Source organism: Rhineura floridana, chromosome 9, assembly GCF_030035675.1.
Source record: "Rhineura floridana isolate rRhiFlo1 chromosome 9, rRhiFlo1.hap2, whole genome shotgun sequence".
In the NCBI taxonomy this organism is placed as follows: Eukaryota; Metazoa; Chordata; class Lepidosauria; order Squamata; family Rhineuridae; genus Rhineura; species Rhineura floridana.
The window spans coordinates 58,029,830-58,041,835 of NC_084488.1; the positions used below are offsets into that span (position 1 = coordinate 58,029,830).

At 38.9% G+C, this 12,006-nt stretch overlaps 1 protein-coding gene across 7 annotated transcripts in view; it reads right to left on the reverse strand.

Annotated features, from left to right (window-relative positions):
• The window catches only part of RAPGEF2 (Rap guanine nucleotide exchange factor 2), a 301,620-nt gene that overhangs the window by 59,411 nt on the left and 230,203 nt on the right, over nucleotides 1–12,006 (reverse strand). For all 7 annotated transcript variants that reach the window (XM_061584376.1, XM_061584372.1, XM_061584373.1 and 4 more), the window contains 6 exons: nucleotides 11,349–11,507; nucleotides 8,802–8,954; nucleotides 8,350–8,514; nucleotides 1,859–1,966; nucleotides 1,567–1,770; nucleotides 1,316–1,424 (listed from right to left, as the gene is read on the reverse strand). In XM_061584376.1, the coding sequence (XP_061440360.1) occupies nucleotides 1,316–1,424; nucleotides 1,567–1,770; nucleotides 1,859–1,966; nucleotides 8,350–8,514; nucleotides 8,802–8,954; nucleotides 11,349–11,507 (898 nt within the window). The remainder of the gene's footprint in view (nucleotides 1–1,315; nucleotides 1,425–1,566; nucleotides 1,771–1,858; nucleotides 1,967–8,349; nucleotides 8,515–8,801; nucleotides 8,955–11,348; nucleotides 11,508–12,006) is intronic.

Here is a 12,006-nt window from a genome sequence, read left to right on the forward strand (position 1 = left end):
CTATATCTAACGAAGAAGAGAGTTTGGCATCTTTATGCCTGCATCATGAAGGACTTCCAGAAAGTCAACTGAAATGCTAAAGTGGCAAGCCATAACATAATAGTCATGGAAGTTGTCTCATTGTATTCTGAGGAAAACGTCAAGGTACCGAGGCCTCGAAGAATGAACTTTCATGAACAGCTTTGGTAACTTTACAATGCTTGCCTTAAAGCAATTCTAAAGTTATTCCACCCTAAGGGTCTTAGCCGTACTTACCAATATTTAAACATTATGCAGACATGCATATGTATTTTGTGTATGAAGTCAGATTTCATTATTGTAGTAGTAATTTTGAACTTAATCTTTTCTAAACTTCAAAAGGAAACCTTTGTATTTTAAGGCTGCATACGCACTTATGAGGGAATAAACCTCATTGAAACCAATGTGATTTCATACAGGATTGTGCTGCAAGTAAATAAATATTGAGGGTTTTTAAAAAAAATAATGTGGGCATGTAAATAACCATTTTAAACTGAATTAGATCAATGATCCATTTAACCCAGTACTGTTTATAGCCTCATATCCAAAACTTTGAGGCTTGGTAGCGAACTATTCTCTCTCAGCTCTATCTTCTCAAAGGGAGATACAGGCACAACGGATGTGATATTTCACAGGAACTGTTTCACTGTATGAACTATCAACTATAGTGAACTTAAAAGCAACGAGGAAACCAGTTTCCCCATAATTTTTACAGAGTTAACCTATGAAGTCTCTGCCAGAGGAGAGGAACAAATCAGTGGGAGAAGTTAGATTAGGACAAATAATTGCTCTTTATATACTTCCTCTGCCACATCTGTCAAAGACAGAGAAACTGAATAATTGTACTATTGATCAGACTGAGTTAAAACAATTCTTGCGATTAAATTGAAATTTCTGGTCACATTTCTAAGTAAATTGTTTCAATTTCTTTTTACAATATTTCTGTTTTTTGTACTGTTATAAAATATCAGCAAACCTTTGTGCATTTTGCTCCTATAAAGCAGTAACTGTGAAGACTGAAATACCATTTATTACAACAGTAAATGTCTCTCGCGGAGTCTTTTCCCACATTGATTTGCCTATGGAAAAATCATGTATGCATGATGTTCTGGGATGCACACTAAAACATGGCCAACACTTCTCTTTGGCTGTGTATTGCAGAAAAAGATGGCAAATGGTAGACAAGCTCTCTTTCTGCCTTCAAGGACATTCAAAGGGAACTCCTGGCCTTCTCACAACACAATTTGAAAACCACTGCATTAGAATAAAAGTGAGACAAATATGCTATAAAACTTACCAAATAAGTTAGTTTTCACAGTGATAGATAAATGTGTGTTATTTCGAAGAATTTCCATGGCTTTTGATAGTTGAATGTTTTCAAAGTTTTGGCCATTCACCTCCAATATCTAGAAAAAAGAAGAAAAGGATTTAATACTGGCAATTCATAATGATGATAAGTCTACATTATAAAAAAATCTATTGTTTTTGTTTAATTTACATAACCATTGTATTTTTCAAGAACAACCTGTTGAAATTTAAATTACTTACCTGATCACCACGTTTCAATCCTGCTTCAGTGGCTTTGCTACCTGAATCTACACTGTCAACAAAGATACCAAATCCCTTTTCAGATCCTCCCAACAATATGAAAGGCAAAGGAGCTTCCCGAGATGGCTTTGTTAATGTTATCATTCTTCGTTTAGCTTTTGCAGCACATGCAATATTTAAGAGCCTCAGATGTCCACCCATTTTCTGTAGGGGAAAAATCCAGAGCCATTAGTAGATGTAAGGTAGCTTCAATATAACATAACAAGCCTCTTCCCTTGCCAATTATTCATACCTCTCTTTCCAAATTGTTCTCAAATTCTTCCAGAAAACGAGTCATTGCAGAATCTCCCTCAAAATCATTGAAGTGATTGTTCACCCACAACAATACTACCCGTGTAACCTGAAATAGCAATATAAATTTGTGGTAAATTCTTTACATAAATGTAGTTTAAAAACCCAAACAAGAATATTTTTCAGCTAGTTTGATATTTTAGATATGAGCATATACTTCAAGATCTGATCTGCTGGCATTTAACATTTTTCCAGGAAACATCCAAGTTAATAAAAGCAAAAGCTACTAATTGGGTCTTAAACATAAATCTTCACATGTATTCAAAATGCTTCATATATTTCTTTTCCAAGAACAGAAGCCTACCGTCATACCTTTTTACCACAAAAACCATTATGCAAACAGCACCATAGCTCATCAATTTTGAAACGTTTTGAAACAGTAGCATTTTGAAAAGAAACCTCATTTTTCTTGCTTTGACAACTATCAGAACATCCGCTCAAAGAGGAAAACTTTCATTGCTCAGTACTTTAAATGTCTTAGTGTCCTACTTTGCAGCCCTTCCAAAGTCAAAGGGCCATCAACTTCAAAGAACATGGTTTCTTAAGATCGTGTAGGGAAAAAAAAGACTTTATAAAGGTAGTAATCTCCTTTGCCATCAGGAGTCTAGACCAAGAGGCTAGATGCCTAGTAGGGGCACCCAAGGCAGAATGGTCAAAGCTGAGACACCAGACTAAGATGCATCCAGACTAAAAGGAAGGCAATGGTAAACCACCTCTGAATACCTCTTGCCATGAAAACCCTATGAACAGAGTATCCAAAATGTAACACGAGATAATGCTGGAAGATGAGACCCCCAGGTCAGAAGGCACTCACCGAGCTACTGGGGAAGAACAAAGGACAAGTACGAGTAGCGCTGTGACTAATGACGCAGCTGGGTTAAAGCCACATAGAAACGCAGAGACTGATGCGCACAGATGCGAAAGGAGAGTCCAGAGTTGTATGACATACACAATAGGAACATGGAATATGAGAAGCATGAACCAGGGAAAGTTAGAAACTGTCAAGCAAGAAATGGAACACATCAACATTACTATACTTGGCGTGAGTGAATTAAATGGATGGAAACAGGACATTTTCAATCAGCCAACTACAAAATATTTTATGCAGGAAATGAGAAATTAAGAAGAAATGTGGTTGCTTTAATAGTGAGAAGTGATGTAGCAAAAGCCATCAGCAGCTATAACGCAAGGACTGAGTGATATCAATGAGATTAAACAGGATACCTATTAACATAACCATCATCCAAGTCTATGCGTCAAGGGCAAACACAGAAGAAGAGGAATTGGAGAGATTTTATGCAGAAGTACAGGAAGAAATTGATCACACACCAAAGATTGCTGATAATCATGGGGGACTGGAATGCAAAAGTAGGGAACAAAGAAGAACTAAAAATTGTGGGGAAATGGGGCTTAGGAGATAGAAATGAAGCAGGAGAAAGACTTATTGAATTCTGTGAAGTCAATAATTTGTTTCTTGCAAACACATTTTTTTGAGCAACCAAAAAGATGACTATATACATGGACATCATCAAATGGTCAATATAGGAATCAAATTGATTATATAATTGGTAGAAGATGGAGAAGTTCCATAATTTCTGTGAAAACTAGACTGGGAGCAGACTGTGGTACAGTTATGAACTGATAATATCAAAAATCAGAGTAAAGCTAAAGAAGAACAAAGCAATCAGAATGCCAAAATACAATTTAAAAAAATCCCAGAAGAATATAAAGATCAAATCAGGAACAGATTTGTGGCTTTAAACGACAAAGTCAGAGACATTATCAGGGAAGAACGCAAAAAGACAATACCTCTAGTTAAAAAGAGAGAAGGAAAGCAAAAGGAGACAGAAACATGGTCAGAACCCTAAATGCAGTAACACAGCGGCTAGTACGTAGGGACAAAGAGAACTATTACAATAGTTATTGTATAGAAACAGAAAACAACAAAAAAAGGTAGAACAAGAGCCCTACTCCAAAAGGTTAGAGAAATGAAAGGGGAATTTAGACCCCTTTAGGAGTAGGGAGGTTGAAGAATCAACAGGGGAACACGCTGACTGACTGACATGAAAGAAAAGGAAGATGGAAGCAATACACTAAAGAACTCTATAAAAGAGATGCAAGGATGACAGATTTATTCATGGAGGAACCATATGATGAAGAACCAGAAATTTTAGAATATAAGGTGAAAACTGCTCTTAAAATACTTGGAAGACGTTACCATACTGCCAGCAGAAACCAGTAATTATCTATTTGCTTGATTGATTGATATAAAACTGATTCTGGCCCACTTGCACTGGCTGCCTATATGTTTCTGAGTCCGATTCAAGGTGCTGGTTTTAACCTATAAAGCCTTACACAGCATTGGACCACAGTACCTGACAAAATGCCTCTCTCGACACGAACACACCCATACACTACGCTCAACATCAAAGGCCCTCCTCCAGGTGCCTACTCCAAGGGAACCTCGGAGAATGGCAACAAGGGAAAGGGCCTTTTCAGTGGTGGCCCCCAAATTATGGAATGAACTCCCCGATGAAGTTTGCCTGGCACCAACATTGTTATCTTTTCAGCACCAGATCAAGACTTTCCTTTTCTCTCAGGCATTCGAACACCATGTGCTGAGCTCTGACCTCAGGTCTTTTACCTGGTTTATCTGTGCTTCGTGGTTTTAAACTTTGTATGGTTTTTAAAATTGTATATTTGTTTTTAATGTTCATTGTTTTTAATTTTTGTAAACCGCCCAGAGAGCTTTGGGGCGGTATATAAATGTAATAAATAAAATAAATATCCCGTCCCTCCTCCCAGCAGGAGCCCATAATCTGAAACGAATGCTGATGAAAGTTAAAGAGGAAAGCACAAAAGCACAACTACAGCTAAACATCAAGAAGACTAAAGTAATGACAACAGAAGATTTATGTAACTTTAAAGTTGACAATGAGGACATTGGCTAGGACTGGGGAGGGCAGCTATGAGAGATCTAGAAAAGGTCCTCAAATGCAAAGACGAATCACTGCACACTAAAGTCAGGATCATTCAGACCATGGTATTCCCGATCTCTATGTATGGATGTGAAAGCTGGACAGTGAAAAAAGTGGATAAGAGAAAAATCAACTCATTTGAAATGTGGTGTTGGAGAAGGGCTTTGCGGATACCAAAACAGACAAATACTTGGGTGTTAGAACAAATTAAACCAGAACTATCACTAGAAGCTAAAATGATGAAACTGAGGTTATCATACTTTGAACACATCACAAGAAGACATGATCCACTAGAAAAGACAATAGCGCTGGGAAAAACAGAAGGGAGCAGAAAAAGAGGAAGACCAAGCAAGAGATGGATTGATTCCATAAAGGAAGGCACAGACCTGAACTTACAAGATCTTACCATGGTGGTTATAACAGATACTATTGGAGGTTGCTGATTCATAGGGTTGCCATAAGTCATAATCAACTTGAAGGCACATAACAACAAACAAATGGTTTCCTAGAAAATAGATTGTGAATTTTTATCTTTTTATTCTAAAACTTCTTCATTCTTTTGGCACTGGCTATGAGCTTTCCTTCCTTCACATAATCTAGAACTGCCAATACTTAGTATTCTATTAAGACTAGCAACTGCCATCCCATAGAAGGCTGCAAACACAAGAATTGCTTCTGAAGCAATAAGCTCCAAACTGTTAACTGTTTTACAAAAATTGTGGATTGAAAAAAATTTTTTTTATTGTTGTTCTTACAAAAAGGCCTGAAGGCCATTTCTGATTTTGCATGTTCATGTAATATGCTTTTTAGCTACAGTACTTCAAAAGGGAGACTTTGCTCCTGCTGTGTCAGCAAATTGACTCACTACCAATAGCTGCCATTCATTATTACCAATTTTAATAACATGGAACCAACACAACTGCCACTTCTAGGCATTGACAGAATACCAAATTCAATGCAGTCTTTTGTAACAATGACCTGAGCTTAAAAGAATCTATAAACAGAACTTGACATCAACAGAAATTCTTATAGTGTGCTGTTGAGAACACTGTACCCTGAGACCTTGTTCTGCTACAATGTCACCAATTGAAAATAACTTGAATCCACAGACCTAACAATAATTGAGGCACCTTAACTTAGCAGATTTCTAAAAATTAAGAAATGCCACATAAAACATACATAATATTTTCTTAAGCCATAATGAAGATGGATGAGCACAGTATGAAAGATTTAACATTTCTGAGTAAGCCATGTATGTACCTGGTACTAAAGGAAACAAGGAAAAATCCTGCAGCCAAACAATCTACATTCTGGATGAATAAAAGTTGAATCCTGTAGCTTATATAAATGTTACAAGTTAAAACTTGCTATATTTGCTTGTCTTGTATAACTTTATGCTGCTACTAGTAGTCACCAAAAGAGGAATGGACTATGCAGATCACTGAGGTCTGCTCCCCTTCCCCAATGAAAATCCTGCTGAGTCGCCTCTAGAAATGGATCTGTCAATAGGTATTACTAAAACAGTTCAATCTTTCAGGATGCTGAATTCTGTGCACCATAAATTCTGAAACTATTCAGTACCATGGAACATGAAGAACCATTGCCTTGTGTTTAAGATTTAGTGCACAGCTAAGGAACTGAACAGGTGGGTAGAGCCACCCACCTGTCAATCACCTGGTGCCATTATAATGTCCTATGATAACTTAGAAGGGACTCACTGAGCCCCTTTGAAGGCCAGCTCTCAGCGTCAATCAGCTTGCAAGCCATTCCCTTGAAAGTCTGCTTGCAAATGGTTTGAATACAAATTGCATGCAAATGTACTCCAAAGGGAGGGCTCTCAGCACACATCAGATGATTGGCACTGAGAGTCACACCAGCTACACTAGGGAGTTTCTGATGGAAAACTCCCTAAGGTAGCCAATCCCAGTGGGGCTCACTGTCAGTGCCAATCAGCTGATCAGCAATGAAGGGGAGTCCAACTTGCCAAGGAACAATCAGAAGCACACTTAAGTTCCAGGTTGTTGCCGTACAACCAAATCTTTACCTGCCTACACCTGACACATGACAGGTGTGCAAGGTGAGTATGGTTTGTGGAAAAAGACTTTGCGGGCCAAATGAGGATACCTGCTTGGATTAATTAGGCCCATGTATCAGATGTTTCCCACTACTGATTTAAAGATTTGTTGTTTCTCTTTTTTCATGTTTTATATTAAGGCTGGGGAACCCACAGTCCTAGGGCTTCTCTTGTCTAATCAGGCTCAACGAAAGCAGGCAGCCAAGCTGGGCACTGGCTGAGGGTCCCTGGCACTGAGAGGGGCTCCTGCTTCTGGGGCTGGGCAGGTGTAGCTTCCACTCCACAATCCATGCTAGCACTGGGTAGTGGAGAATGCACCCCACAACCCTATGCTGACGTGGACAGCAAAGTGGCAGCCACCCTCCCAGGCACACTCCTCTACCGACAGAGCAGGGTGGTTGTGCAATTTCCTGTAGCGCTGCATCAACACACACATGCTTCCATCACCCAAGATGGGGATGGGGCATCAACACGCCTCCCCGCCACCCTGGGTGATGGCAGACACATGCACACAGTGCGCTAATCCACGACGCAGCTGGGCCTAGTTAAGCTCCCAGAGGTAGTGGTAGTGCCACTGCTGTAAGCCCCTGCTATAAGCCCCTGCTGTGTGGTGCCCGGGGGCCCATTGAAGCTGGTGTTGGCCTTGTGTCTAATGGGAATACAGAGAAGGGAGCACAGTCTATCTTCCAGAAAAACGTGATTTGTTGTTTAGTCACATTTTTTTACTGAAAATATTAGGTTCATCACATATATGAACAAACTCAAAATAGGGCATTACAGGAGTGCAGCAGGGCTAGCTACAGATCCTGCCAGACACTGAGTCCATTAACCTGAGTAGGACTCAAACTGTACCCCTCAGCTGCACCACCCTGGAGCTAGCACAGCAAAAAAGGAAGGAGTTTCCCAGCGTTTTCAACCCTGGCTAGTGTGAGCACCAGGGCTTTGGATGTGGTGGTCAATTTGCCACTCCACTGTTCCCAACTAGGGTTTAGGATTGTTCTGCCTACTTCCAACTCCCGTTAAAGCTTTTAAATCAAAAGGGAACCTCTTTCTCAACTAAAAGATAGTCAGGCATGAATGTCAGATGTGAAAGCATTAACCTAACTGACCCAAACACAAGTTTTTTTGACTGTCAATCTCATATGCAGATGGCTACATTTAACAGCCTTTATACATACATTCATACATGTAGTGAAATAGACACAGGTGGTATATGAGATTATACACATTCTTTTTCTTGTCCACAGAAATGTTTTCCCCAAAGGAGAAAAATGTTGCCCGCTTTTTCGCCTAAGTAAACTAACCAACAGCAATTTACAGTTTGATTAATTAGTGTATATTAAAATACAGTTAATTTTAGAATGTCATTATTGATGCAACCTTATCCCTGAGGCTAGGATCATTGAACCACTCCAATAATTTCTTCCCCACTTCCACTGGGCTGGAAAGAAAGGTCCTGTAGGTCAACAGGAAATCCTCTATGAAAGTTGGATCAACCACTGAATGTTCTTCCACCAAATGCATTGTTAACCTTTCCGGCGTTCCCTATAAAATGTAAATGTTCAAATATCAATACACATGAATGCATCTCATCTTGAGCCCTCTTTTTGTTTAACTAAAGTTAAAATATAACATTTACTGGTCTATATTTACAATTACACAAAGCACTAAACAAAAAAAAGAATAATTCTTTGGTGCTTTTTCTCATGATAAAACATCTGAAAAAAGGATAAGATCTTTATAACAGAACATAAATCAAAAACAGATACCAAGAATATTTCCTTGGAAGAAGAAAAATTGCCATTATGTACATTGTGGTATAGAAAATATACCTTGATAACAATGTGCCCCTTTCTTGTTCCAGTGCGATCCAATTCCCTATGCTCTTTTACCATAACAATCTCTCCTTCCTCTTCTACTTTCTGCATGTTTTTTTCCACTTGATTGAGAATGCGGCAATAATCTTGCTGGGCTATGCACACAAACTGGGGAGGGGGGGAGAAACAGATTGCAAGAGATCCATTCAAGATAATGATTTCTAAACTTTCAGATGCCCCTTTCAAACCTGCCCCGCTGTCTGGAATATTGTAGCCCCAAGTGTAAGGGATGCTATAGTTTTGCCAAGTGTAAGGGATGCTATGGTTTTGTTTTATAACAGAAACAATGAAGTTTTAACTTCATGAGATTGACAACCCCCACTAAAGCTTATTATTGTTGTTAACTTCTCTTTACTTTTACAGCACATATATTATTTCTAAATTTTCTAAATTTGTTCTGCAGCTAAATCCATTGTATATTAGTCAGAAGCTGAAGTTCAACAGGTTCCCCTATTTCTCTGATTTTGGAGCTGCTGAAAGCTTATGATAAACAATTTCTCTATTATCATTGCAGATATATTACTTTATACAATGAATGACCAAATGTGCCGTATGATCATTTCTGCTACACTAAGTAGTTGAATAAGCTAGGCTGATATATTCTATTACAATTCTTGCCTTAGGAAAGTGCATGATTAATTGATTCAATAGGAATTAATGCCTACCATAGAAATCTCATATCACTATCCTGTCTCCCCATTACCCTCAATAAAAGCTAAAGCAGACTGGCATTTTCTTTAGGAAAATTCCTAATTTTCATCTTGAGGGCATATAAAAATGTGTGATAGATGGAAAATACCTCTTAACAGTTGTTTCAGCTATTAAAATAAGCAGCTATTTCACTCTGTGTTATAAGGATACCACTGAGTTGCATAATAAAATAAAACAAAATATGGGATTTTTTCTACCTGATGTGTTTGGGTCTCATGTTTCCCAAACACACTAAAAGTTTTTAAACTGAACTCATCACACTTAAGCTATGTCCAGTTATTTATCATCCGAGGCTCCTGACAATTTATTCTGGTTATATGCAAATGAATGTATTCTCTTTTATATATGTTTAAAATCACAGTTTTTTTATATTCTCAGATACTGAGATTCCCCCCCTCCCTTTAACTACCAACTGCTACTGTTAAAGCCATTAGAGCAGCCTTTCCCAACCAGTGTGCCTCCAGATGTTGTTGGACCACAATTCCCATCTTTCCTGACCATTGGCAATGCTGGCTGAGGCTGATGGGAGTTGTGTTCCAACAACATCTGGAGGCACACTGGTTGGGAAAGGCTGCACTAGAGGGAGAAGCAACCCTCTATCAAGCCTAGATACAGCTGTAGCTAAGAGTCTCTGCTAGGCATTATGAAGTTAAATTATCTTGTTATTTATATTAAACAAATTATATTTTGTAAGCCACATTGGGAGGTCCTTGCCTTGAAAGATGGAGTGTAAGTTCAAAGAATAAATAAATATTCGTATATTTCAAATTCACATTCTTACACTGCAAATTCTTACATTTCAAATTCTTAAGAGCATGAATTTCTATCATGTTCATTAACCCCAAATACTGGAAATTTTCTTTCTTTTTTTATAAAGAGCAACGAGGCCATATTTGAGATACCAGTAACTTATCAGCGCTTAGAGGAAATTACTTATGTTGTCCTACATTACAGCCATATATTTACATCTCTTATTGCTCATATTTTTATAGCACATAGTGCCCTTGTTCAGATGCAACACTCAACTGAAGCTCAGTGTTACATAAGTGAACCTTGGACTCATCCGCTCATCCTTCCATACACCTCTGTTAGTACAGCCATTACAGCAGAAGCATTCACTTCCATTTTTAACAAATGCAGTTAGTTAAAAGAGCAACTGCTGATGATTGTTAAGTCCAAACTCATAAAACGGCCTGTGAAACCATGCTTCCCCCCAGCCACACCCAACTGTCCCATACCTGGCACATATGATTTCAGGTGTGGGGCAGGTAAAGCCATGGCTCCAAAGGAACATTTGGGAGCCTTTGATTATGCTCCTGATTGTTCCTCTGCAAGTGTGGCTTGCATTTAGTGTCTTTTAAATTTTGTGCCAAATGCGAACTCTGCTTGGTTCCACTTGGGAGCTCCTCACATAAATTTAGTGCTGAATTCAAACCCCTCTGACATTGGCTCCACCCAGGAGCTCCTGAGTAGAGTCAGTCTCTGCCAAGAAGGGTACTTGCATTTGGTGCTGAATTTAAATTCAGTGTCAAATGCAAGCTCCATTTTCAGCAAGGAATTTTTGCACCTGCAGGTTGAATCCAAGCTGGGACAGCAAAGGGAAAAAAAAGTCCTTTGCAGGCGCAGCTTGAATTAAAGCTAGAGCTGCAAAGGAGGAAGTGGCTGCACTTAGAGCGGCTCCCGAACCTTTGCTAACAGTTCAAAATTGAATCAACTGACATTATATGATGTCAGGCAATTGGCAGGTAAGTGGGGCCTGTCAAAATAGGTAATTCAGATTTTATGTTCTACCTGGCAATCATCCACTTTGGTTCTCATTACTCCTTTCATGTATTCTTTGTCCATGGTAGGGGAAACACCAAAACTGTTTCCCATGCATAATATTTCTGTTCTTCCTTCAGGATATGTTACTTCCACAGAACCATTCAAAATAACAGACCAGGAGTCCAGCTAAAAATGAAACACAGTGTATGAGACTTGAAAACATAGAAAACCTATTTCACCTTTTTAGTTATCATTATGCATCTTCTTTCAATAACTGCTTGCAATAGGAAAATGAGGAAAGGGAATGACTACTCAGACATTGCATTCATATATGCTTAGCATAAGGCCACTAAGGTCCCACACTTTCCCCATGCCTATAGTACAAACAGCTCTGATTAAAAGATGCCACAGACAAGCTGGAAGTTATAGAAAGAACACTGAGGATTCACTGAACATTCAGAAACTGCTGTAACTAAGTAGTGTCAGGTATTATCCTCCAGGTTGAGGCCATGTGGTTTTAAGCCATTGGTTGAGAATACAACATCCATGGGCACACATGTGATCACAGAGGCCTTCCCCAATGCCTGCAGGTTCCCACCAGTCCTGCCCCCCCACCACTGAAGCTTGAAGAAAGCCTTCTATTGTAGCCAGTGTAGGGAGTGTTTTTGGCAGGAAGGGTTAACTC